At 45.3% G+C, this 27,621-nt stretch overlaps 2 protein-coding genes and 1 long non-coding RNA gene across 3 annotated transcripts; all 3 read right to left on the bottom strand.

The window, feature by feature from the left end:
- Positions 1 to 5,337: 5,337 nt before the first annotated feature.
- LOC148341861 (uncharacterized) lies at positions 5,338 to 5,965 on the bottom strand. The gene is made up of 2 exons (XR_015842380.1): positions 5,774 to 5,965; positions 5,338 to 5,679 (listed from the first exon to the last, which is right to left on the bottom strand). It is a non-coding gene; the product is annotated as an uncharacterized LOC148341861 (long non-coding RNA).
- A 17-nt stretch (positions 5,966 to 5,982) lies between these two features.
- LOC148341860 (uncharacterized) lies at positions 5,983 to 11,603 on the bottom strand. The gene is made up of 9 exons (XM_088287969.1): positions 11,559 to 11,603; positions 10,800 to 11,011; positions 9,787 to 10,705; positions 9,533 to 9,702; positions 8,136 to 8,208; positions 7,846 to 7,905; positions 7,138 to 7,269; positions 6,871 to 6,945; positions 5,983 to 6,828 (listed from the first exon to the last, which is right to left on the bottom strand). The coding sequence occupies exons 1-9, from the start codon at positions 11,601 to 11,603 to the stop codon at positions 5,983 to 5,985; spliced, it is 2,532 nt and encodes an 843-aa protein (XP_088144095.1).
- Positions 11,604 to 18,174: 6,571 nt separating this feature from the next.
- On the bottom strand, positions 18,175 to 20,506 carry LOC148341859 (uncharacterized). Its single transcript, XM_088283977.1, has one exon. It carries the CDS (start codon positions 20,122 to 20,124, stop codon positions 18,175 to 18,177), a length of 1,950 nt encoding a protein of 649 aa, XP_088140103.1. The 5' UTR covers positions 20,125 to 20,506.
- Positions 20,507 to 27,621: the final 7,115 nt, after the last annotated feature.

The following is a 27,621-nucleotide window of genomic DNA, read 5'->3' as shown; positions in this document are numbered from 1 at the left end:
TGGTGACTTGTTGATCTCCTCCTCCTCCTCCTCCTTTTTGATGTGAGTCAAGTCTGGCTCCTCTTTCACAGAACGGAGACCGTTTTCACTGACGTCTGGAGAAAGACAAATTTGGTTTGGTCAAGTCAAACCTCATGCGACGACTTTGTCTTATTTTCTACCGTTCTACCTTGACTTGTGCCTGCCGAACACGAATCAATGCGTGCGACCCCGATTTGGACCGGACCATGGGGGCATTTCACAAAATTACATCCTACGATGTAAACCTTCCTTTAGCTGCTATCACAGTTGTGCTGCTAAACTTTAGCAGCACAACTGTGATAAAAGAGCATTTAAATAGGAAGCACGTTGCGGCTGATGCCCGATTTAATTCCTGACATAGTCACAGACGTTTCTGGAAGCTAAGCAAAGTTAGCACACACAGGCTATTGAGTGCGTCTGATGGAACACCTGTTGTGGGACCCAAACATATTGATGGAGACCACTGGGGGACATCGCAACATAATGTCATTGACAAAATAGGAATCCTTCAAGCGAAATATGTTGACAAGTATTTCATTTTGCATTTATAGATAGTTTCATCGTGGGTACTTTTTGCTTCCATTATAATCTGGATCCCTAAAAGAATTAAAGTGGCGCTGGAATCAGAGTCGTGATTTATTGTATGATTTACGTTTGGGTTTTTTTTTTTACCCAAAATGATACTTATCCTGCGAGTAAGTTCCGACATTACCCTTTTTATTTTTATAAAATTTCTGTTTTGAAATAAATTTTAAAACAAAATTACGTTTGAAGAGTAAAAGTTCTTACACATAAGCATTAAGCAACAACACTTTCACTCTGACTTTCATGTTGACATATTTGAATAATGACTGTATATTTGAAAGTTATCCAATATGTATTCAAATTCGACGAAGATACACCAAAATATTATGAGTTCACTGAATTATTTTGTAACCGCAATGATGTATAACAGTCATAGGGTGTCAGTAATGAGTAACAAAGTAACACAACACCTCCCATTGTTCCGTCATCATTGTCTTTTGCATACATTATCAAGAACTATGAGTTGCAGTCGAGATGCAAACCACCTGGGCCACAGGAACTTTATTACCAGGAACTAAATGTTCCTGGACTTGTTGGTGGAAAAGGGGGTTGTGACGTTCTCCCTTTTTAAGCCCATGTGAAGAATATTATAAGAGTAATCATGTTATCGAATGTAATCAGAAATAAACCTAATGTCACACACAACCTAATGTCACACACAGTCTAATATCACAACACTCTAATATCACACAAAGTCTAAATATCATTCAACATTACAAAAGAATAAAGACTAACACCACACAACACTATAATATGGAATATTGTTACTAACCTTGGTTCATTCATTAACTAACAAATCTGGGAACTAACAAAAACATCACCACACTTAGGTTAAGGCGACCACTTAGGTCAGGGCAACCGAACAAACTCCACTCTAAATACACATGAGGGGAGGCGGATGTGGACCGGACAAACACCAGCCAGACCAAGGATAAACATGCCCTTGAGAATTCATGTACCTTTGAAACGATTGTGTAAGTCTGTATTGATTTCTGTATTAATTGTAATGTGTCGGCACATGTCGACGTGACTTATGATTCTCAATAAAAGGCCCGGGGAGAATTGGAGGTTCAGAGATCAGACTTGTTCACTGGGGTTCCATCTCTCCTGGCCGGAAACTTGCCGTTTGGAGTCCGTGTCCAAATTCCTACTTGCCGAGGAGTGAGACGCTCCTCCACATTGGGGCGATTCTCCCTTGACAGCCCATAGTAAGCCAAAGATGCAGATGCATTCCTTGCAGCATGCGCTTGTTCACTGATGAGATCCGTGCAACCCTGGATGGATGCATTCAATGTATTTTAAATGTTTGGATGGGGTGAAACTACGCACATGTGCACAAAACAGTGCAGGGCCACCGGAGGTTCATTGACCGAGCCAGTAAAAATTTCATAAATAAGACCAATACGTACTTGATTTCTTAAAAAAACTTAATCCTTTGTGGTTTATCCACTAAAATTCATCACCCGCCATTGATCATTTTGCCGCAGTGTGCACAGTTTTTAGAGTCCGGTTGAATCATTCCATAAGGAATTGCTTGAACATGATATGTCAGAGTTTTTGTCAAAAACGAGACAAGCCTGCACAAATGAATCATCCAGCCAAGATTGTCTTTGTCACTTGCGAGGAGCAGTCCGGCAAAGAGAAAAGCGTTCCCGCTCCTGTGCAGCCTTTTATTGAAGCACAGCAAAGCATTTTGAATATGCAAACTCATAAAGAACGGAAAAACATGAACACTTTGACTTTATCACACCCATCCACACTCTTCCTGTTGTTCGAACGGTTTCAGCTTACAACACATGTTTGGGTCACACTTCTGTTAAATGCGAGCTAAACGGTTTCCTGTCAAACACGGTTCAAGACGTGCATCTGTTTTTGTGGCTTCCTGCTGCCAGGATGGCCGAGTGGTCTAAGGCGCCGCGTTTCGGTCCCAGTCTCCCCAGGAGGCCTGGGTTCGAATCTCGAATTTCCCCATTGTGCGACTAATAAAGGGAATCTTATCTTATCTTAAACTGCCAGCATGGACACAACTCTGTTACCACTGAACTCACGTTTTCCTGTTTAAGAGGTCCATGTTTTTGTGACCTTCTATTAACCCGTAAGCATAGTTTTGAAACATGATGACATGACAAACTTAATTTCTTTCACAATAAAATAAAAACTTTCGCAGATATAGCAAAAACAAATTGCAGAAGCTGTGGAGCAGAGCACAACATCAGTCAGACCCCGGGTCCACAACCCCTCTGGCAGAGACGCAAACAAAGCTTTTGCTTCAGAGTGACCCATTCACTGCCTACCATAGTGCCGAGAAATTCGGAAAACAGAAGAATTCGGAATGGGTGCTGAAACACCACACCCTGCTCGTGACATGGGGTATTCTACATCTGAAATTAACCAAAAGTCTTCACCAATGGGCTGAAATCTTGAGTATGATGATGCGCACGATAGTGAATGTGATTTGTGGCTCAGCGAACAGAGACAATTCATAGCGTTTCCTCTGCTCTGGGGCAAGGCACACATGCGAGGCAGCACCGGTAGACATCACAAATACATAATCCTAATGCAAGATGCACTTCTGACCCTCGAAATTGGGTGAATGCATCCTGACAAACCAAATCATCAGAACTCAGTGTTCAATGCAAAAGCCCAATTGGTGGTTTGAAGGGGTGGAAGCGGCTCCACCACGCAGACCAGAGCAGGAACAGGAAGTACCAGCTGCGGGAGGATGGAGACCCTGGTCTCAGAGCTGCCCAGTCGACTGGAACGGAGGACAACATAAGCTTCTCCCAGCGGACGCGCAGTCAAATTCAGTCCCTTCTGGAAATTCAGTCCCACTCGAATTCCAGTGTTTGTTTCACAGGTGCGGGTTCGGTCCTTGGCAGTGACTCAGCCAATCTCAAGAGTCCTACAAGCGTAACAGTGTTGTTGCTCACTGGGATATGCAGAAGGAGCTTGCAAAGCCTGGAATATCTTGTTCCACCATCAAAAACTGTTGTCCATCAATCGTCACCGGAATGCCAAGACCTGCCGGTCGTTGAATGCTAAGGCTCCGCGGGCACCCCTATCGTGGAATGTGTTCCCAATCGGGTTGAGGCGTCAACTGTGCGTTTGGAAGCCATAGAAGCGTTGTCGGAGGAGCGGGTAGCGGTGGCGCCCCAGTGCTAGTGGACCTCTTTGTGACAGGCATGGCGCTGGACCACAGGATGGCACATTTCAGGAAGTGGCTCGGTTTGGACCGCTCATCACCCAGTGACCCCACAGCAAAAGCACGTCCCACTCACAACCCGTCTATAACCACCCCTACTTCTGTTACGTGACCTTGTTGACTGGCCGGTGCGGACAACAAGCCTGCTGTGGCACTGCGTCACCAGAACCTGGCCCAGGAGCAGCGGAAACGGAAAGAGCAGACGCAATGGGAGCTGCATGCGTCGGCTGCTGCATTAGCTGCTTCCGCCCCGTTTTATTTAATTTTTTTTCCCCATATTCTTTTTTCCGTTCCCGGTGAATTAGCACTCTTGGCGCCCTGGACCCGCAAGTGTAACAATTCTTATTCTACATACAATACAATATTTTCTTTCATCGATGCAAAAACGGGGGTTCTACTCATACTGATTAGCAGTTTCTCATTGACGGACTGTTTCGCATGATGTCAGTAACTGGGAGGCGCACGCCCTCGAGGACGGCCACCCGGCACAGCTGTGTGGTGGTGACACTATTGGACGGGTCACTGGCGGAAGCTTCAATCCATTCGCGTCTCCCATAAGAGCTCACCAACTTAATCCCTCATCATATTTTACAAATGCCAATGCCAATTGGTTTTGTCTTCCGTTTATGATTCATATTCAATCCCCATGAACACGTCAATTATAATTTAGCTATTCTTTTTTCACTAACTAATGAAACCCCGTTTTCCTCAACCAATGAGTCAGTATTCTTTGAAGTTGAATATCCGCAGACTAAAAATTTGTAATTTAATTTAAATCAATTTACTGTATCTCAAAAGTCCCCTCATAACATGATAATTCATGACATTCCTGTCATTTCCATCTCAAAATGTCGTTCCATTAATTGAATTACCGTAGTACATCGGTCGCAAAACTGAAGTATGGAACATTAGATGGGGTTTTTTTCGTTTTGCATGACCTTTAACCTTGCATGTTCTGTTTAAACAAAATTGTATCTTTTATCAGTTTCCCTGTTTTATGAGTTGCTGCCGGGGGCAAAAAGGAGGAGTTCAGAGAGGAATTTCACCCTCAGGGCAATCCCAAACTTTTGTTTCCAGGACATTGTAACACTCTGGGCTGGTTTATTGTTCTTCTTATTGCAATTTTACTGCGTTCAGTCTTCCTCGAGACTGAATATGTTCTAGTGTTTGCCAAATAGTTAATCCTAGTTTCTCACTTTAGCTTTTCACGGTCAATATATGAACTTTTTCAACTGCACAATCACTTCATTGAGGTCTAATTATCAATTGTTTACCATAGTCAGACTTTTGCCGTCAAAGAGACCTGTTCCTGAACCATATCTTAACGTTTTCATCACTCAGGGCTTTTCCGTGTTGACAAATCACATTCCACGGAACATGCATTCATCCTTTTATGATCTTAGATTTCTCTATTTATATGACTGCTTCTTGCAATGAAGATTAATTTCACCCCAATGATTATGTAGCCAATTATCTGTAACGGTTCAGGGAACCGTGAGAAAGGAGAACTGGACCCAAGAGCAAGCGAGGATGGTTGAGGAGGATTTATTGAAGGGTTCGGGGGGAGAGGAACGGGTGCCGGTAGCAGGGCAGGAGGACAGGTGGAGGAGCGGCGAGTCAGCGCCGGGGTGCTCGCCGGGGTGGCGAGATGTGCGCTCGCGGAGGTGCAGCGGAGACGGCGCGCTGAGTGTGCACCGGCGCTGTGGCGGGAGGAGCGCGGGCGCGGAGAGCGGCGTGGAGGCGAAGGCGGCGGCGAGCCGGCGGGGGCTGAGAAGGGCAGGCAGGCGGCGTACGGGCGTACGAGGTGCGATCGACGCTCCGGGGCTTTGCGGCTGGCGGCGGAGGATCGGGCTCGGGCTGGCGCTGGGCGGCTGGAGGGAGAGCGAGGAAAGACAATGGTTAACTCGGGTTGCATAACACAAAGCGCGGACGTGCACGAGGCGAACGTCGACGTGGACCGGGTACCGAGGTAGGTCACGGAATAATCCGGCGTCTGGCTCCTGGCAGCGCTGAGCTTTAAACCCCCGCGGTGATTGCTGATGATGGGCAGCAGGTGCGCAGGAGCCGACGCCCTCTCCGGTCGGAGGCGTGCCTGGCGGAAAACAGCCGGAACCTAGGGAAAAGGGAAAAAGCTTGGCAGGCCCCCTAACCCGAACCCCCACAGTACCCCCCCCTCAACGGACGCCTCCTGGCGTCCTTCCTGGTTTGTCCGGGTGTGTGGCGTAAAACTCCCGGATCGGGGAGTCGTCAATGAAAAGCTTGCGGGAGATCCAAGAACGTTCCTCCGGACCGTACCCCTCCCAGTCCACGAGGAACTGAAACCCCCTCCCCCGACGTCTAACGTCCAACACTTTGGAGACCGTGAAGGCTGGGTGGTCGTCGATCATCAGGGGGGGTGGAGGGGAGATGGTCGGAGGGCTTAGGACGCTGGAAGAGACCGGCTTGAGGAGAGAAACGTGAAAGGTGGGGTGAATCTTGAGGGAGTCGGGGAGCTTGAGCCTGACGGAACAGGGGTTAATGATCTTGGTGATGGGGAAGGGACCAATGTATCGCGGGGACAGCTTACGTGACTCGGTCTGGAGGGGAAGGTCGCGGGTCGAGAGCCAGACTTGTTGACCGGGCTGGTAGTCTGGGGCCGGGGTTCGACGACGGTCCGCCAGCTGCTTGTTGCGTTGCGCCGAGCGGGTGAGGGAAGCCTTCACCTCCGCCCAGACTCCCTTGGCCCGATGGATGTGTTCCTCCACCGAGGGAACTGCCACTGCGCGCTCCTGCTCAGCAAAAAGGGGGGGCTGGTAGCCAAGACATGCCATGAACGGGGACATACCTGTCGAGGCGCAGGAGAGGGAATTGTGGGCGTACTCGATCCACGAGAGAGCCTCGCTCCACGTCTCGGGGTTCCGGGCTACCACGCACCGCAGCGCTGCCTCCAGATCCTGATTGGCCCGCTCGGTCTGCCCGTTGGTCTGAGGGTGGTAACCTGACGAGAGGCTGGCTGTGGCGCCCACTGCCTTACAGAATTCCTTTCATACCTGGGATGAAAACTGTGGACCCCGGTCTGAGACGATGTCTTGCGGGAGGCCGTGGAGCCGGAAGACGTGTTGTGTCAGGAGCGTGGCCGTCTCCAAGGCGGTGGGTAGCTTGGGAAGGGGAACGAAGTGAACGCTCTTGGAGAAGCGGTCGATGATAGTGAGGATGACTGTGTGTCCGTTGGATGGAGGAAGGCCCGTGACGAAGTCCACAGCGATGTGGGACCAGGGGCGGCTCGGGATAGGCAGGGGGTGGAGAAGACCTGCCGGGGCCGAGTGTGAGGCCTTACCGCGGGCGCAGACCGAGCAGGCCAGCACGAATTCCCGTGTGTCTTTTGCCATACTGGGCCACCAGAAGTGCGCTTGAAGAAAGCGAAGGGTACGCGTGACGCCTGGGTGGCAGGTGAGCGAGGAAGAGTGCCCCCACTGGAGTACCTGGGAGCGTACGGCATCGGGGACGAAAAGGAGATCCGAGGGGTCAGGTCGGGGATCGGGTTGGGTCTTCTGCGCCTCGCGAACCGTGCGCTCGATCTCCCAGGAGGCCGCCCCCAGGAGACAGGAGGAAGGGAGAATGGTCTGTGTGATCTCCGGACTGGCAGGTGGAGCGAACATCCGGGATAGGGCGTCCGCCTTGCCGTTGTTCGACCCGGGACGGAAGGAAAGGGTGAAATTGAATCGGCTTAAGAAAAGGTGCCAACGGGCTTGACGGGGGTTCATCCGCTTGGCCGCCTGCAGGTAGGCCAGATTTTTATGGTCGGTCCAGACGAGGAAGGGGACGGCGGTACCCTCCAGCCAGTGTCGCCACTCCTGGAGGGCCCAGACGACTGCCAGCAGTTCCCGATTTCCGACGTCATAATTCTTCTCCGCGGGGGACAGGCGTCGGGAGAAGAAGGCGCACGGATGAGTTTTGTGGGTGTCGGGATCCCGCTGGGAGAGAACAGCTCCCGCCCCCGTGTCGGAGGCATCCACCTCCACAATGAACTGGAGTGCGGGATCGGGGTGTCTGAGGACCGGGGCGCTGGTGAAGGCTTCCTTGAGGTGCCCAAAAGCTTGTGTCGCTGCTGGAGTCCACTGAAAGGGGGTAAGGGTGGAGGTGAGTGCCGTGAGGGGGCTGGCAACCTTGCTGTAATTACGGATGAAGCGTCGATAGAAATTGGCGAACCCCAGGAAGCGTTGTAGTTCCTTGCGAGTGGTGGGAGTAGGCCACTCCACCACCGCCTGGATCTTGGCGGGGTCCGGCTGGAGTTGACCCCGGGCGATGACGTAGCCCAAAAAGTGGATCGATGGTACGTGGAACTCACACTTTTCAGGCTTGACGAATAGACGGTTCTCCAGGAGGCGCTGGAGTACTGAACGGACGTGGCGGCGATGGTCCTCGAGGGATCGGGAGAAGATGAGGATGTCATCCAGGTAAATGAAAACGAAACGGTTGAGCATGTCCCGGAGAATGTCAGTCATGAGGGCTTGGAAGACGGCGGGGGCGTTGGTGAGGCCGAAGGGCATGACGAGATACTCAAAATGTCCAAGGGGGGTATTGAAGGCCGTCTTCCATTCATCGCCCTCGCGGATGCGGACCAAATGGTAGGCGTTCCGGAGATCGAGCTTGGAGAAGACCTGGGCTTCGCAGAGGGGCTCGAACGAGGGGTCAATGAGGGGCAGAGAGGTCTTATTTTTGACGGTGATGCCGTTGAGAGCCTTGAAGTCAATGCAAGGGCGAAGGGAGGAGTCTTTCTTCTTGACAAAAAAGAAACCCGCTCCCAGAGGCGAGGAAGAGGGCCGAATCAGACCGGCCGCCAGGGAGTCGCGGATGTAGGTCTCGAGGGCCTCCTTCTCGGGACGGGAGATGTTGTACAGCCGGGAGCTGGGCAGCGGAGCTCCGGGAAAGAGGTCTATGGCGCAGTCATAGGGCCGATGGGGAGGAAGGGTGCGGGCGAGGTCTTTGCAAAAAACCTGGGCCAGGTCATGGTAGTCCGTGGGGACGGACGCCAGGTCGGGTGGAGCCGGGGAGCGAGGAACCGATCGGGGAGCAGGGTCGGCGGACAGAAGGCACTGTGAGTGGCAAAGCTCGCTCCACCCGGTGATTGCACATCTCCTCCAGTCTATCGCGGGGTTGTGTAGCTGGAGCCACGGGAAACCCAGGACCAGGGGGACTTGTGGCGAGTGGATTAGGAGGAGCTGGATGGTCTCCCGGTGGTTACCGGAAACAATAAGGGTTAGGGGTCCCGTTTGATGGAAGACCTGGGAGATGAGGCGTCCATCCAGAGCCACCACGCGCCGTGGGGAAGGGAGAGGCTCCAGGGGGACACCCAGCCGGCGAGCCAGAGCCAGGTCCAGGAAGTTTCCATCCGCTCCGGAGTCCACCAGTACGGCGACCGAGAGGGATTGGGTCTGCCAGAGGAGGCGGGCTGGGATGGACATGCGTGAAGAGGAGCCCGTAGCTGACACGTTATGGCTCGCCGCGGGACTCCTGATCAGCGGCGCCCCCTCTTTTGGCTTCACGTGGCAATCGGCGATGTAGTGACCGGGGTTGCCACAATAGAGGCATAGCTGGCTCGAGAGGCGCCTCTGGCGTTCCTGGGGATCCAGGCGGGTCCTCCCCAGCTGCATGGGCTCCTCCTGACCGACGGGAGGCGAGACCGGAAGCCGAGGACGGGAGTCGGCGGGAGGCGTGGCGGGGCGTGCCGTTGGACGGGGCGACCTTCGCGTCCGATCAGACTGCCGCTCCCGCAGCCGGTTGTCCACCTTTATGGCCAGGGCGATGAGGTCTTCGAGGGAGGTGGTCTCGTCACGGACGGCCAGCTCGTCCTTGAGCTGGTCCGTCAGACCATCGAGGAACACTCCCCGGAGTGCGGGCTCATTCCACCCGCACTCGTGGGCGAGGATGCGGAATTCCACCGAGAAGTCGGCGGCGGACCGGGAACCCTGCCGGAGTGCGAGCAATCGGCGGGTGGCCTCGCGTCCCTTGATGGGATGGTCGAACACCCGCCGCAGCTCTAGACAGAAATCGGGGTAGGAGGCCATCGCCGGTGCCGATGCCTCCCACAAGGCGGTAGCCCATTTCGCTGCGCGGCCGCGGAGCAGGTTCACCATGTAGGCGATTCGAGCTCGATCGGTCGGGTAACTTTGGGGTTGGAGATCGAACACCAACGAGGTACTCAAAATGAAGTGGCTACAAGAGCCCAGATCACCGGAAAATGGCTCCGGCGTGGGAACATGGGGTTCCCTGCCGCTCGGAGGGAACACGGCGGGCGGAGGAGGGGGAGAAGGGACCGGGGAGGTGTCCTCCGGAAGGCCGGAAGCAGAGGGAAGAGAGCTGACCTGCTTCGAAAGGAGCGCGAGTTGGTGGTGGAGAGCCTGGACGGAGTCCATGAACTCCTGCATCATCCTCTCGTGTCTTCCCAGCTGTCTGCCTTGGTGGGAGAGGGCCTCTTGGAGGGAATCCGAGCTCGCTGGGTCCATTGGGGCCGGATTATTCTGTAACGGTTCAGGGAACCGTGAGAAAGGAGAACTGGACCCAAGAGCAAGCGAGGATGGTTGAGGAGGATTTATTGAAGGGTTCGGGGGGAGAGGAACGGGTGCCGGTAGCAGGGCAGGAGGACAGGTGGAGGAGCGGCGAGTCAGCGCCGGGGTGCTCGCCGGGGTGGCGAGATGTGCGCTCGCGGAGGTGCAGCGGAGACGGCGCGCTGAGTGTGCACCGGCGCTGTGGCGGGAGGAGCGCGGGCGCGGAGAGCGGCGTGGAGGCGAAGGCGGCGGCGAGCCGGCGGGGGCTGAGAAGGGCAGGCAGGCGGCGTACGGGCGTACGAGGTGCGATCGACGCTCCGGGGCTTTGCGGCTGGCGGCGGAGGATCGGGCTCGGGCTGGCGCTGGGCGGCTGGAGGGAGAGCGAGGAAAGACAATGGTTAACTCGGGTTGCATAACACAAAGCGCGGACGTGCACGAGGCGAACGTCGACGTGGACCGGGTACCGAGGTAGGTCACGGAATAATCCGGCGTCTGGCTCCTGGCAGCGCTGAGCTTTAAACCCCCGCGGTGATTGCTGATGATGGGCAGCAGGTGCGCAGGAGCCGACGCCCTCTCCGGTCGGAGGCGTGCCTGGCGGAAAACAGCCGGAACCTAGGGAAAAGGGAAAAAGCTTGGCAGGCCCCCTAACCCGAACCCCCACATTATCTTTCTCATTCTAATTTTGCTTTAGTTCTTATCCACATTTTTAAACATTTTTTATGCTGCATCTTTCAATGCACACTAAGATGCACACGCGTTAGTTGAACTGATAAAACGGAATATTAATGCAATAACATTTGGGTTTTAGAAGGGGCATTTCTTTCTACAAAGGAGGGACTGGCACTGGTTGATAACTATCACCCCTTATCTCCTGCGTGGGGGCTGCCTGACTTCCTGGTCCCACAGTAGATGGTAGCCAGGTTTTTGATTTTGTGTGGCCTTTACCAGAACATGAGTAATCACAGGGTACGTATCTGAACAGCGGAGTCGAACCGGCCCAGACTTAATGCATTATTCTTGCTACGTACCAGCGAAACCGTCGGCTCAGCCCCAGGCCCTCCACACAACGGTACGCCTCGATCCTTACTGTGTTCCATGCCACAAAGTGCCCAATACGATACGTGGAAGCGCGCTTCTCTTCATTATTTCTATTTTTAGCTCATAATTGTCCTGCTAAAATTTACACCCTGGCCAGGGTCTGTGCTCAAACTGAGCTTATTCACGACTATGTTGTCGATAGCTATAATTGTACACTTCTTATTTCTCATCTCTTTAAACACTAGACCTTTCTTTTCTTAATCTTCTGCACATTTCTCCCGCACTAGTCTCCATTTACTTAGTTCCTATCATAATTTTTTTAATTTATTTATTTTTTTTGTACTTTTTCTAATGTTCTTTCATAGTGTGTTTACTTTGACATATTTTAATGTCTTAATCATTATAGAGGCCTCTTGTTAAAACAATAATTGAAACTAACACAGGGACATTTTCCATGACCAATCAGCCAGCAGACCCACACGCACAAGCTCTCTTTAACAACCCCAAAAGCCCCGACCGCTTGGACACAGGCGCACAACACCCATTGTGATTAAAAGCATCTCACCGAAAGTTCAGCCGGCCGGCTGTTGAACGCCTGCGCCCCAGCACCCTGAGACCCTCAATGGAGCAAGAATCCTGTTTATGACGCCAAAAATGTGGTATATTTTGTTGTTGATGTGTGGGTCTGGCTCAGCTTCCCTCCGGACAGGTCGCCGAGCATGGCAGAATTGGTGATGGAAAAAAATTCTCAAATGAAAGTAGAAGTACAGTGCATCGATAAGATTGACTGGGATTGTAGTCATGGTGTTTACTGATGCATTCATATGCTAAATTTATATGACTAAGTTTAAATGTAAGACCTCAAAATTGCACACATGGTATTTTCATGACCCACACTCTCATTCAGAACAAACAGATTCAGTCTGCTCAGGTCAAACTGATGACAAACCAGATAGCACTTCATGGACAAATACAATAAAACACATTCTCCACATAGGCCATAGAAGATACAAACATATCCGGGGAGGACGTCACAGGGACGCTATCAAGAACACCAAAAACATAACAATTTGATCTGGGAAAAGATACACCACACAATCTGTACACTGACGTGATTACAGAGGAATGTGAGCAGGAGAGACGGAGAGACTGCCGCCTGCCTGAGAAGGTCAGCCTTGGACGTGGAAGGTGGACGGGGGAAGGAGCAAGGACGACCGATTCAATCTACATGACCCTTGACATAGGAAACCTAGAAAATGTGAGGCTGGGAGGAGATCATCGCGACATTTTTCGATTGTACTCGTCTGAGTACAGTTTCTCGTCAGATTAAGAAAAAGCCGCCCAGATATCTGTATTTGTACTATTTCCTGAACGCCAGAAATTGAAGAAACTAAATGTTGGAACTCTATTCAGTTGTTGTTGAGTCTTTATTTGACCCTATTCTTCTTGAGTACAAAAAACGATCACGCATTGGAGTAACTTTGGCATTTAAGATTCATTTACAAAATGTTTCTCATTTTCTCGGTGGCTCAACTCCAACAGTGGATATAAACATACACTACATCTGGCAGCATAGTTTTGAAACATGATGACATGACAAACTTAATTTCTTTAACAACATTTAAAAACCTGAATAAGTAAAATGTTAAATAATCAGTTCAAATTTTAAACTGGGAAAAAAAAACACGGAGTTGACCCCCCACTTATGGTTATTCTTTGGCATTTATTTTCTGCACTGATTTCATTTGGCAAAAACAAATGTTCAGCAAACCGGCAAGTAAAAGGCAATATTTAAAAATAAAACGGCAATAACCGTGAACGATTTCCCCCAAAAACTTAATGTTGTGATGCATATTTCTAACGATAGAAAGTCGTTCTTTCCAAAGCAAATGAGAGTAAGACGGGTACAAACCTGCTTTGTGTAGCACAACAGGAGGCTGCTTGTTAACTTCGCCCAGCAGTTGAAAATGTTGCTCGTTCTCTTCTTTTATTCCACAAAGTTCCTCTTTGTACTTGGGTGTCGTTCTAGCACACATTTTCAAATGATAATTCCAAAAAACCCGCCCTTGATCTCTGCTTGGCGATGAGTCATGTGCCTCTTTTCGTTAGCGGCTAGCAAGCTAACAAGCTAAGCTAACTACGCCGAAAAGCATCAACGCGCGAAGATGAGTTATCGGGACACAAAGACTTAATTAATTATGTCGTAGTCCTTTAGAGTAGCACTGGACATTCTGTGAGAAATTTACAGTCAGTTCCACACTAAATCAGAAGAATTTAGCGGTGGACGGTTTTTGTTCCGGTGTGGACGGGTCGGTGGATGTGGTCAAGGTCCTTCGGAAGCTGCGCGCTTGCTTATGACGTCATGCTTTCAGCACGTGTTTTTCAAATATATTTCTTTGCCTCTGTGTATGTTTTTACCCCTGGCTGTTATATTTCAATATATATTCTATATAATATTTTATTTCGGTTGATAAAAAAAAAAAAACTAAAATAACGCCACATTGGCGCGTAAGATCTGACGTCACTTCCGCCTTTGCCTCGAGAAGCTGCTGCTGCTCCAGCAGTGAGACGTTTAAGTTTCTCCTCCCGAACTTGCAACAAAGCTGTGTTTCACTCGGGCTGCGAGATTGTATGAATATAATGTCTGCAAATACTAGCAGTGCTTCTCAATTATTTCACGCCCGCCCCTCCCAAGAAGAAAAAGATTCGCGCCCCCCCCACCACCAATTTTTTTTCTGTCTTTGTAGATTGATGTTAGATTGTCAATAAAATATCCCTTAACTAAGCTAAATTGCTAAGAAATATAATTTTGAGAATTATTTTTTGAGAGGATCTCGAAACTCAGTACTCTGTTGTGCAAATAATGATGAGATGATAAATATTTACTAATACGTTTTTTTTAAAAATCTTTATTCACAGAAGCAAACCAAACACATTTATGAATACAGAAATCCATGCGATGCATCTAATTTGAAGTACTTAGCACCTGCCATGTCACTCAGGATTTTTTCACGCTTGGGAATCTGATAATGTTCTCTTATATGAAAAAAATCAGTGCCTACCTTCTGCCAGGGAGTTGTGGGAAGCTACTAATACGTACATAATATAGAAAACACAAAAAGAAGAGCCAGGGGAATTTTAAACAAAAATTCTTTGTAAATAACAAAAAGCAACAGCTTTAGTATGTTTACGATACGTTTTTTTAAAATAATTTTATGGTTACTATACGTTTTTTTTAAATGATTACTGTAATGTTCCGTCTTCTATCTTCAGAAGTCACGCAGGCAACGTGATGCTGCAAGCTTGTGTCTCTTAATTTACTGACTTGCATTCTCGTCAATGTGCAGACACACTTGTTCGTCTGGTAACCAAAACACACATCGGGCAATACTGCCAACTAGTGGCCAATGATATAACTGCTATCATTACATCTCCCTTTCAAACGTTCAACAATGCCTAAGCTTTTTTTTCATTCTTATTATTTTTTATTATTATTATAATAATTTTGTTTTGTTATCAATTATTTTCACTTCTTAACAATATCTATCCATTTTTTATGACAACAAGCAGCTCTACAACAATTTTAGCAACAATCACACAACATTAAACATTTTCAATCAGCCTGTCCGGTTGTCGTCTAACTCTTGTTGATCTTCGAAGAGGTTCAGTAATCCCAGAAATTGCTGGTGGTTTTGGTCTGTGCTCCTTCGATGTATCCACCTGCTTTGCAGCCTCAGCCGTATCAGAAGATTTCTTACAGTCCTCGGGAACCTTCAGAAGACTCCTCCTGTTCCTCCTCACTCTTTGTCCATGCTTTGTTTTACTATGTAAGATCTCGGTCCGGCTTCGCTGAGGACAGTCGCTTTTCTGTCCCAACAATGAGGTCTCTCGATCCTTAGTGCTCCTCTAAAGGACGTCGACATAATTCATTAAGTCTTTGTGTCCCGATCAACTCATCTTCGCGTGTTGATACTTTTCGGTGCAGTTAGCTTAGCTTGTTAGCTTAGCTTGTAAGCTAGCTAGCCGCTAACAAAAAGAGGCACATGACTCATCGCCAAGCAGAGATCAAGTGCGGATTTTTTGGAATTATCATTTGAAAATGTGTGAAAGAACGACACCCAAGTACAAAGAGGAACTTTGTGGAATAAAAGAAGAGAACGAGCAACATCATCAACTGCTGGACGAAGTTTGCAACCAGTCTCGTGTTGTGCCACTCAAAGCAGGTTTGTACACGTTTTACTCTCATTTGCTTTGTAAAGAACGACTTTCTGTCGTTAAAAATATGCATCACAATATTAAGTTGTTTGGGGAAATGCGTTCAAGGTTATTGCCGTTTTATTTTTAATTATTGCCTTTTACTTGTCGGTTTGCTAAACATTTGTTTATGCCAAATAAAATCAGTGCAGAAAATGTATGCCAAAGAATAACCAATAGTGGGGGGTGAACTCCGTGTTTTTTCCCAGTATAAAATTTGAACTGATTATTTAACATTTTACATTTTCTGGTTTTTATATCTTGTTCAAGCAATTCCTTCCGGAAGGAATTCTGCCTGCCTCTACAAAATGTGCACACTGTGGCGAAAACATCAATGACGGTCGATCAATTTTGGTGAATAAAACACAAAATATTAAGTTTTTGTTTTTTTTTAAAGTCAAGTACGTATCGGTCTTTTTCATTTATGAACTTTGTACTGGCTTGGTCGTATGAGAGTCAATGAACCTCGGGTGGCTCTGCACTGTTTTGTGCACGTGTGCATAGTTTCACTTCATCCAAACATTTAAAATACATTTAATGCATCCATCCAGGGTTGCACGGATCTCATCAGTGAACAAGCGCATGCTGCAAGGAATGCATCTGCATCTTTGGCTTACTATGGGCTTAAAAGGGAGTACGCCACAACCCCCTTTTCTACCAACAAGGCCAGGAACATTTTGTTCCCGGTAATAAAGTTCCTGCGCCCCCTGGTCAGCTCCTTAATGGACCCACTCCAGTTCGCATACCAGCCTGGCATCAGTGTGGATGATGCCATCATCTACCTGCTCCACACTTCATTCTCCCACCTGGAGAAGGCGGGGGGCACGGTGAGGATCATGTTCCTTGATTTCTCAAGTGCTTTCAACACCATACAGCCCGCCTTATTGGGAGACAAGCTGGAGGAAGGGTCAGAGCAGACTCTTCCTACTCAGGAGGTTGAGGTCCTTTGGCGTTTGGGGAACACTCCTCAGGAATTTCTATGACTCGGTGGTTTCCTCAGTCATCTTCTATGGAGTGGTCTCCTGGGCAGGAGGCATTTCGGGCCGGGACAAAAAAAGACTGGACAAACTAGTGAGGAGGGCCAGCTCTGTCCTGGGCTGCTCCCTGGACTCTGTGGACTCAGTGGGGGGCAGGAGGATGACGGCAAAACTGTCATCAATGCTGGACAACCCAGCCCACCCACTCAATGACACTCTGAGAACACTCCACAGCTCCTTCAGTGACAGACTTTTACACCCTCGCTGTACCAAAGAGAGATTTCGCCGCTCCTTCCTGCCGACTGCTGTCAGACTTTTTAACAAGAACATTGGGTCAGGCCTACAAACAGGAGGGCATTAGTGCAATTGTGCAGTCCTAGGATGCAATATAAACCGCTACTGCACTTTCACCCAAGGGGTACTTTAATATTGACCAATGATGTATTTTGTTTATATTACAGTATTCTTATTACTGTACTTCTATCTCTGCAGTATTTCTACCATTGCAGGATGTTCACTATTACAGTACTTTTATCCTTGCAGTACTTTTATAATTGCAGTATTCCTATCATTGCGGTACTTTTTCTATCACAGTACTTTTATCACTTTTATCATTACAGTATTTTTCTATCATTGCAGTACTTTTACTATTACAGTACTTTTACCATTACAGTATACTTTATCATTGCAGTACTTTTACCATTGCAGTACTTTTATCATTGCAATATTTTTATCATTGCAGTATTTCCAATCATTCAGTAGTTTTTATCATTACAGTGTTTTCCCCCTCTGTATAATGGACAGGCAATAGGAGTGTTTCCTTACACTAGATACGTTTATACTGTGTATATTTGCATGCTTTTTATGAATGTCTGCTGCTAATGTTATACATTAACGGCTACATTACGCCGCCGACTCTGTGTGATCTATATCTTTACTCCTGTAACACCTCAAATTTCCCCATTGTGGGACTAATAAAGGACAACTTATCTTATCTTATCTTTGTACTTGGGTGTCGTTCTTTCACACATTTTCAAACGCCAATCTCAACAAATCCGCACTTGATCTCTGCTTAGCGATAACTCGTGTGCTTCTTTTTGTTAGACGAGAAGAATGAACGGCGTTGTCGTTTTTTAATGTCGTGCTGAATGGATTTCCTGGGTGAAAACTGCAGTCTGTTCAGCACAAAAGTGGAAAAATAGGACACGCCCCGCTGTGATATGATTAGCTACTGGCTGTGTGGAGCACTGTCATCAATTCATGCGCCCCCCTTCGCATCGCACCACGCCCCACTATTTGAGAATCACTGTCTTAGTTAGTTAAAAAAGAATAGCTAAATTATAGTTGACGTGTTCATGGGTGTTCTGAAGGTTCGCATGTTTATAGAATCATCCCTTTGAGTTGTGATTAAGAAGGGGATATTTTCCGAACTAATGTTAATTGTGATGGCTTTATGATATACACAGTTATATGGTTAATAATTGTGCATTTTTATTTTTTATTTATTTATTTTTTTTTATTTTTTTTATTTGAGCGTTTTGGATTAACGAATAGTATCTCCCAGGTAAATTCAGTCGTCGTCATCAACTTGGTCATCACTGTCTCCTCCATCACCAGCACTTCTGTAATCAATCAAAGGATATATTTCCTGTAGTTTGGAATTTGTTGGAGCGAGAGCTGTTGAGATAAGTCGGACAATCAAAACGCGAATGCAGGGAATACAACAACATCCACACAGTACAAGGATTGAGGTGAACATTGTTATAGAAATCATTACCGAAAATACCAAATTTTTATATTTACCAAACGTTTTGTTCCACCACTCATCCCATGCAGAGGTACTCACACCTGAGTGTTCCTTCAGCTTTCGGTTCAGGGCGCGCAAGCCTGTAATGGCTCTTGTGAGGGACCCTTCCGGAGAAGTGTTGTTAGGAATGAAAGTACAACACTGATCACCAATCACGGCGCAAACCCCTCCTCTCTCTGCCAACAGCATGTCCACCGCGATGCGGTTTTGAAATGCCATGAGTGATGTTGCTGCCAATTGTTCTTTAATAGCTATAAATCCTTCTTCAGTGAAGTTCCCCAATCTTTGCACGTTATAGTGTATGTAGTTTATTCGATCCACATTCTTATTCGGTGTAATCCAAAGGAGAATGGACTCGAACCCCGCTGCGATTTGATTTACCAACTTATACTCATCTGGTACGCCCCTTGGTTGGCCAATTGCATCCAAATAGGTCATATCACCATCCCTCCAGGAAGCACTTCGTCTTTTCCTGGCGTAATAATAGGGGGATTCGTGGGCTTCAACTGCTCTTTGAATGTCCCCTGCTGTGGATGGAAAAATAGACACTGGTAAGAGAAGTGACACCAATGCACAAGTTCCAACTGCGTCCTTTAATGAATCAAATAATTTAGTACCCCCACACCACCACCACACATCGCTGCGTGGCAGTAGTGTACCTGATTGGAGCAGAGTTGTTTTGCACCACGCTGATGATAAGCCTCCCACTCTATTTTGTGTTCCTGTAAGATTAACACAAGTAAAGTTAGCCACTGCCACATCGGTCGAAAAGATAGGCTTATCTTTCGTTGCTTTCGTAGCCGGGTAGACATCATTCCAAGCAATGCAATCCGCATTAGGCGTCAATTTTGTCATTACTTCTAAAAGGCATGTCGATGGAAGAGCTGCTGGAATTACTCGTAGCAATGGTCTCGGGCCCATACATGAAACACAACTAGAATTTGCAGTCTTAGCAGCTGATTCCATTAATAGTAGCCAATTATTTCCTAATTGGGTAACTCCTGTAACAGCCAAAAAGTGATCATCTACAGAGAGTTTTCCTTTAAATTTTAGCACCGTTTTAGATCGTTTTTTCATCGAAGTTTTGGTCTCTATATTTTTTATAGGGGTAGCCTCAACGGGATTCTCTAAAATGGTAGATACACAAATTACAATAGTATGATAAGGATCTACCCCTTGAGAATATGGGCTTAAATCTAATTCTTCACACGGATTATTGTCGCATCCCCAATTTGTCGAGTTAATAGTTAACTGAATTCCTATCGCTACGTGTGTTAATGAAAGTTTCTTCCGCAAAGTTTTTGCACATTTTTCAGTCGTCCAGTCAGACCAGTCTTGTCCCGTTTCTGCTACCAGTCCATCCCATCTTCTAGTTCTCACAGTTAAGTACCATGTGTACCGGCGTCCATAACTTTGCGCACTATACGCATGTTGTCCTACTTTGAAAACGGATGCTTCACTCAATTTAACTTCAGACCATGGTATAATAGCAGTTGTCACCTTGTTAGTCGGCAAACAAATCATTGTTGCTGAGTCAGCAATGCTGTTGCTCCTAGCGCATGATGTAAAGTCCATCTTATCAGGTAACCTAAGATTTTTAGTTGAATGTCCATTATTATTATTTATCGGTGTATATGTTGGTGTATACAAAGCTTTCACTGCAACCAAGGCTGCACAACACAAAATCTCAAACTTTATCCACGCGAAAGTCATATCGGCCGAGAGACCCCTAATAGGGTAGGGTGGCTTATAGTTCTTCACTGGCCTAAAATGTTTTCAGATCCTATTGATCTGCCCCCACCTAGTCACCAGGCTTGCCTACCTTCCCCTTGCCGGGTGTCTCGGTTGAGATGACCTTCTTACAATGCGCAAGGTGTATGTTGCTTGGGGAAACTGTCCTCGTTTTGGGCTTATGTTTCCCTGACAATTGTGTCGAGCACAGATCATACAGGCTCTTCAAAAAATCTTTTGAGAAAAAATTAAAACCCATATGTTGTATAAAATTGGTTTGGTTTGTCTTACCATACCATCCCTCCTGTTTGACATGTGTGTGACAACATGTGTCAATATTGCGAAAAATATTTTTGGGAAGAATTGTTTTTTTTTTTTTTTTTTTTATCTGAACTGACATATATGCCATTAGTCAAAGTAGCTCCTTTTTCTAGCCATAGATTTTCTCTTGCATAAGACTTTGTTGTTACATGTCTGCAAGGATGTTGCCTCGCAGAACGTTATCTATCAGCGCACACACAGCCACACCTATGAATGGCTTGGTAGCTGCTTCTTCACCTCTTTTTTTTTTCTCTTTCTTCTCTTCGTTTTATTTTGTAAGTCGACTATTTTTTGTGTACTAAGCTGACCAGCGAATTTATATTTTGTTATCCATGAGTTTAAATGTTTTACTTTTTCCGGACATTGGCTTTCTATAAATTTCTAGTCCTTACACGTCAATTGTTGTTTCGGATCGTTTTTGCTAGCTTTTTTTACTGTTTGATTTCCCCATTTTTCCCTAAACTGTTCTCCAATCCCTGAACAGGCTGACAATTACTCTGTTTTAGGTAATTCCCAAGCTTCTGCTTCCCAGACAGTTGTCAGTTAAATTTCCTGTTCCAAAATGAGGTTGCAAGCCTCCATGCACCCTTTTACATTCACACTATTTTTCCCTTTTTATTTATTTATTTTTTTTCCCCTCGTCTTTTTTCCCCTTATTTCTCTTTTTTCCCCTTTCAAACGCGCGTGGAGGATACACCCCTGTTATCCTCTCTCAGTTTTATAGACTATCTCTGTCTCTTCACGTAACATTGACTAGTATTCTTACGGTTTTACACAGTTTTAAAGACTTACTCTGTCTAGTCCCCACAATATCCCCACGGAATTTAACTACTTACTTGCAGAGGAGTCCGCCCTCCTGTTAACGCAGAATTTAACTACGTACCCCTTCAAATGCCCACATTTATCACACTCATTCATCACATTCGGACTTCACACACTCACCCAAGATGAGCTGAACGTCTCTCTCCGCAGCCGCCCTTCAACTTTCAGCATCCAGTAGCAAAGTCGAGGACCAGGTCCAAAAAAATAATAAAAAAAAGATAAACAAAAAACAAAAAAAGAAAAGAAATCCTGGAAAAAAATAAAAAATAAATCCTTGTTGTGGCCACGATTGTCCTCGGTCGTCGGCTTCGCCCCTGGACGCCTCCAGTATGTTGGGTCCACGGCTCTGAAGGACCAATTGTATGTCAGGTTCGCCAATTTGACATATAGTGTTCGTGAGCTAAAAGGAGAGACAAACAGCTCTTGTGGAGACAGAAAGGTTAAACAAAGTTTATTTGACAACTTTATCTCCCCTCCCGTTCCTCGATGCTTTTCACACATTCCCTTTTATAACATCGGGGAATCAGATTACACTCAAGGGTGGTACAGTTCGTCTTCTCAAAAGCTGGTTCAGTCCGGTTTATCATTGGGGTGTCGCCATGGATCGCAGCTGACTTTGACGTCAACATCTTTTATCAGGACCCAGTTGCTTGCTTCAGACTTCGATGCCAACTTATCAGGGCTCTTCAAGATGTTGTTTACTTCAACCTCACTTCTGAAGAAGTGCCACCGCCCCGCCAATTGCAGACACCTCCCTGCAGTAGAGGTGTCTCCCTGTATCACCCCGTCACACTGCAAACACTCAGCATAGTTCACTATATTAAACTGCAACATGTTATATGCACTACATATTAAAATAAGCTGCATCACGGCAAATGTATAATAACCTCTTAATATTATTCTAACACTCTTACTCGATCTTAGTGCCGCTTTTGATACCGTTGAGCATAACATATTATTAAAACGCCTTGAAACGTGTGTTGGCATTTCAGGTTCAGCGCTTTCTTGGTTTAATTCGTATCTGTCGGAGAGGACGCACCGTGTAATTCATGGCAATGCGACTTCTGATCTTTGTAAGATCACGTGGAGTTCCGCAGGGATCGGTACTTGGACCTCTCTTGTTTAGCATCTACATGCTACTGGTTGGTGATATTATATGGAAATATAACATTAGTTTTCATTGTTATGCTGATGATACGCAATTATCCATGCCGTTGGATATAACGAATCCGCGTGATTGCGATAAATTAGAGGAATGTCTTGCCGAAATTAAACAATGGATGTCTTTCAATTTTTTGCGTCTTAACTCAGATAAAACCGAGATGCTCATCATTGGACCAGCGCGTCATCGGTACCTTTTCAAAGACACCACTCTGAGTATCGATAAATATAATATTGCCCAAAAGGATTCAACAAAAAATCTCGGCGTTATATTTGACGCAACTATGTCGTTTCAAATGCACATAAAAAATATTACTCAAACTGTGTTTATTCATCTGCGTAACATTGCTAAAATTCGCCCAATTCTATCAACGTGTGACGCGGAAATCTTAGAATAGAATAGAATAGAAATCCCTTTATTGTCATTGTACTCAGGTGTGCAACGAGATTAGAGGATTAGAGATTAATCCATGCGTTTGTTACGTCTCGCCTCGACTATTGTAACGTTTTGCTCTCGGGTCTCCCCATGTCTAGTATTAAAAGACGAGGACGAGAAAGTTTGATCATATTACCCCGATACTAGCCAATTTGCATTGGCTTCTGGTCCTCGGAAGATGTGATTTTAAAGTTCTGCTACTTACTTTTAAAATATTGCACGGCTTAGCACCTTCCTATCTCGTTGACCTCGTGGTACCATATGTTCCGTCCCGAAACCTTCGCTCACAAAATGCTGGTCTTTTAGTGATCCCGCGAGCCAAAAAGAAGTCCGCAGGTTCTAGAGCGTTCTCTATTCGGGCACCAATGCTTTGGAATGCACTTCCCTCAGATATTAGAGGCGCCACCTCAGTAGAAATGTTCAAAACACTATTAAAGACGCATTTATACTCTTGTGCATTTAGCTGAAATATTTGTTGGCCTGTTTACTGCCGCTTTTTTTCTTTTGTTTTCTTTTCTGCCCCCTTTTCCCCCGGCTGGGGGATTAGGTGACGGTGACCCACTAGGAAGTTTAAGGCATTGACCAACTGGGCATGCACCTGTTCCAGTGATGTCGTCTTCCTGCAGCGCGACATTTGATCAATTTATTTATATACTTTTAGCATCTAATTTAATTATTTGTTGGCCTGTTTACTGCCGGTTATTCTCTTTTCTGCCCCCTCCTTCCCCTGCTTGGGAATTAGGTGATGGGGACATGCTTTGAAGATTACGGCACTGACGAACCGGGAAGGGACCTGCTCTGCCGAAGTCGTCTTCATGCAGCGCCTTTTCTGATTTCCTTATATTTCAGCACTTCATTGAACTACTTGTTGGCCTGTTTGCTATTTCTGTTCTTTCTTTTCTGTTCCCAATTCCCCGAATTAGGTGATGGCGATTCACTTGGAAGTGGCTGTACTGAATTTACACCAACTGACCGGTACAAGATCGAAGGCTCATCTTCGGATATGCTGCCATGGATATTACGGCCCTGGATGAGGACCCACTCCACTGAAGTCATCTTCCTGCAGCACTTCATTCAATTGACTCTTATATTATCTCATCTATTATTGCATAGCATCATTGTATGTGTCAAATGTTGCCCAGTTGGCATCCATTGCAGCCTGGTCATCCTGGAAGGGGGATTCCCCCATCTGTGGTCCCTTCTCAAGGTTTCTCACTTTTCCCCTAATGAGGTTTTGTGAGTGTTTCCTTGCCCTCCTGGGGGTTAAGATCGGGGATGTCGATTGTGGCTATGTAAAGCCCTTTGAGACTGTCTGTGATTAAGGGCTATACAAATAAAATTGACTTGACTTGACTTGACAACAGAGGGGCGGAGCTTGCAAGCAGCAGCTCAAGTCATCACATGACAACAGAAGGTGATGAAGACCACTGGGGGCCATCACAAGCACATAATGAGGACACATTATCAGACGCCCATGACAATGATGATGATACTAATGATGATTATGATGATGATGGGCAAGCCAAAGGTGAAAGGGCATGTCACACTGACACATTATCTTCAAAGTTGTCTTTAAAAGGGCACAGAAAAACACACAGTGGTGAAAAACCTTTTTCCTGCTCAGTTTGTGGCAAGAGTTTCTCTCAAAAGTTTCAATTAAAAATCCACACAAGAAGACACAGTGTTGAAAAATCTTTTTCCTGCTCAATTTGTGGAAAATGCTTCTCTCAAAATTCAAGTTTAACAAGTCACACAAGAACACACACTGGAGAAAAACCTTTTTCATGCTCAGTTTGTGGAAAAAACTTCTCTCAAAAGTCGCATTTAACAAGGCACGCAAGAAAGCACAGTGGAGAAAAACCTTTTTCCTGCTCAGTTTGTGGCAAAAGCTTTAATGTAAAGTCATTTTTAACAAATCACACAAGAACACACACTGGAGAAAAACCTTTTTCATGCTCAGTTTGTGGAAAAAGCTTCTCTCAAAAGACACATTTAACAAGCCACGCAAGAACACACAGTGGAGAAAAACCTTTTTCCTGCTCAGTTTGTGGCAAGAGTTTCTCTCGAAGGTCTCATTTAATAATTCACTCAAGAACACACACTGGAGAAAACCCTTTTTCTTGCTCAGTTTGTGGCAAAAACTTTTCTTTGAAGTGGAATTTAAAAACACATACTCGATTACACACTGGAGAAAACCCTTTTTCATGCTCAGTTTGTGGAAAATGCTTCTCTCGAAAGGCAAGTTTAACAGAACACACAAGAAATCACAGTGGAGAACACCCCTTTTCCTGCTCAGTTTGTGGCAAGAGTTGCTCTCGAAAGTCTGATTTAATAAATCACACAAGATCACACACTGGAGAAAAACCATTTTCCTGTTTGGTTTGTGGGAAAAGCTTTTCTTCAAAGTCAAATTTAATAAAACACACAGGAACACACAGTGGAGAAAAACCTTTTTCCTGCTCAGTTTGTGGCAAAAGCTTTTCTGTAAAGTCAATTTTAATGAAACACACAAGATCACACACTGGAGAAAAACCATTTTCCTGTTTGGTTTGTGGTAAAAGCTTTTCTCTAAAATCATATTTAACAAGTCACACAAGAACACACACTGGAGAAAAACCTTTTTCCTGCTCAGTTTGTGGGAAATGCTTCTCTGAAAAGTCACATTTACGAAACCACACAAGAACGCACAGTGGAGACAAGCCATTCAGTTGCAGCGTTTGTGCTAAAAAATTCTTTTCTAAAACGGGTGCTGAGAGACACAATTGTGCTGGCGAGAATTGCAGCAACCCTTGGAGCTTAAAAAATGGACAAAAAAAAAACTGAAGGAACTGACTCTTTGTGGTAAGATGTAAATGTGATTTTGAAAAATGTAATTTTGCAAAGCTCTTTTATTGACATTAAGCCAATGGGATGAGTGCCAGAATAACCAATGTGTCTGAGTGATGATTTTTTTTTGTGTTTACATAAAACATGTAAATAAAATTAATTGCCTTTGCCTGGAATAACATTTATTTACGTTATGCTTTTCAGTTGTCTTTTTAATCGAATTTAATGGAAAAGGTGTGAGAAGAAACGGTGCTTATGAAATCGTTGCCTTCCACAATCATCAATAAAATCACTTGTTCCACTTGCTCAACTGGCTTTCATTACGCTGCGTGAAAAGGTGAAAAACAGATGTAGAAGTTGAACGATAAAAAGAACAAGAAAGAGAAACGCGAATAGTCTCAGTTTCTCTCAAAGGTTTTGGAATGTCAGGAGTTGGCAACTTGATGGCGACTGGAGTCAGCGCTGGTTTACTTGCTGTGTTAGGCTGGCTCGTGTATGAATGGTCCATTGAACAAAACTCAAACTCTTCAAATATGCCCTCACATACATTTAATATTACACTTTCTGAATAAATTTCTGACTGGCTAAATACACTTTCTAGGTTGAGCTCTATCAAGCGTTTGGGGTTTGTTGTTAAGCAGAATCTCACTTCGGAAAAACTTAAATCATTTGTCAAATATACCAAATATTTTTTTTTTATGCTATATTATATTTTTTATACATTGGATTAGTTATATAATGAAATAGGGAAATATTAAAATTGGAAACCACATACAGACTTAATTCAATTAATAACAAATATAGAAACATTTTATAAATATTGAACTCATTGAGAAGAGTCCTGATCTTGAAATAAATATTGAATTATAAAAAATACTAAAAAATTAATTCAATAACCCGACCCTGGATGAGTGGCAGAAAATGGCTGGATGGATGGAATAATTTAAATTACATACATATTCAAATGAACAAATATGTTAAGAAACATTCAAGTGTGAAATAAAAAGGTTTAAATTGTTGATAATTTTACACATTAAAATAATTGAATAAATATTGTATTATTACATAAGCAAGCTTAAATATACATTGAAATAAATTTTAAAAAAGTCATGTATTTTTAAATGGCCTAATTTAGATATGGGAAGTAATTCTCTTTATGAAACTATGAAGGGACTGGAGCTCACAGAAGTGACCAGTCTTGGTTCTGACTGATTGGTTCTCACTGAACAAGAAAAATGAACATTGAAACACCAAATGAGGCAGTTAGACCACAAATGTAGGCATGTTACTGTAAGGCACCAGATAACAATGAACTGGGACACTTTTTCTCAAAATCACAGTTCAGTGACAGTCAATATGTTGTATCTTGCTAAATGTTTGGTGCAAAAAGACAATATTGTGATGTCTTTAAAATGCTCAGAACCTTTACACAACTATCCAACAGTATATGGAACTCAAAATGTGTTTTGAAGTGAATGTGACAGAATATGTTTACTAATATGAGTCACAAATAGTAAAAAATGTTAATATTTTGTCTACCATTGTGTTGAGAAATTTGAATGAATAAATTTTTGTAAGGCAACCTCATTTTTTCAGTTTATTTGGTATTTAGTTTCATTGCTTAACTTTAATATATACTCTTGCCAGCTTGTCAAAACAGTGCTATTTACTGCTTTTTAAAAAAGAAATACAATTAATATTATGCAGAATTGAGTTCAGCCTTTTGGCCCGGCCCTCCACAATATTTTATGTTTCTTATGTGGCCCCATGGAAAAAATAATTGCCCACCCCTGATCTAGGTAGACAAAAACAAACCGGTTCAACATGTCTCTCAGGATGTCATTCATGAGGGCTTGGAACACCGCAGGGGCGTTTGTGAGGCCAAAAGGCCAAAATGACCCAAGGGAGTGTTG

The sequence above is a fragment of the Idiotropiscis lumnitzeri genome, chromosome 2 (assembly GCF_059441095.1).
Source record: "Idiotropiscis lumnitzeri isolate Australia: NSW breed Sydney's pygmy pipehorse chromosome 2, RoL_Ilum_1.0, whole genome shotgun sequence".
Taxonomy (NCBI): Eukaryota; Metazoa; Chordata; class Actinopteri; order Syngnathiformes; family Syngnathidae; genus Idiotropiscis; species Idiotropiscis lumnitzeri.
This window is presented reverse-complemented; position numbering and strand designations above follow the sequence as displayed.

What these genes read in the sequence shown, in the direction of transcription:
- LOC148341860 (XM_088287969.1), bottom strand. Translation starts at nt 11,603, where the DNA reads ATGAGAAATAAGAAGTGTACAATTATAGCTATCGACAACATAGTC. An exon ending in ATCCCATCAAGGGACGCGAG is followed by an intron (nt 9,703 to 9,786) that starts GCCACCCGCCGA and finishes CTCGCCCACGAG; the next exon opens with TGCGGGTGGAATGAGCCCGC. An exon ending in AATTCGTGCTGGCCTGCTCG is followed by an intron (nt 6,946 to 7,137) that starts GTCTGCGCCCGC and finishes CCCCTTCCCAAG; the next exon opens with CTACCCACCGCCTTGGAGAC.
- LOC148341859 (XM_088283977.1), bottom strand. Translation starts at nt 20,124, where the DNA reads ATGACTTTCGCGTGGATAAAGTTTGAGATTTTGTGTTGTGCAGCCTTG.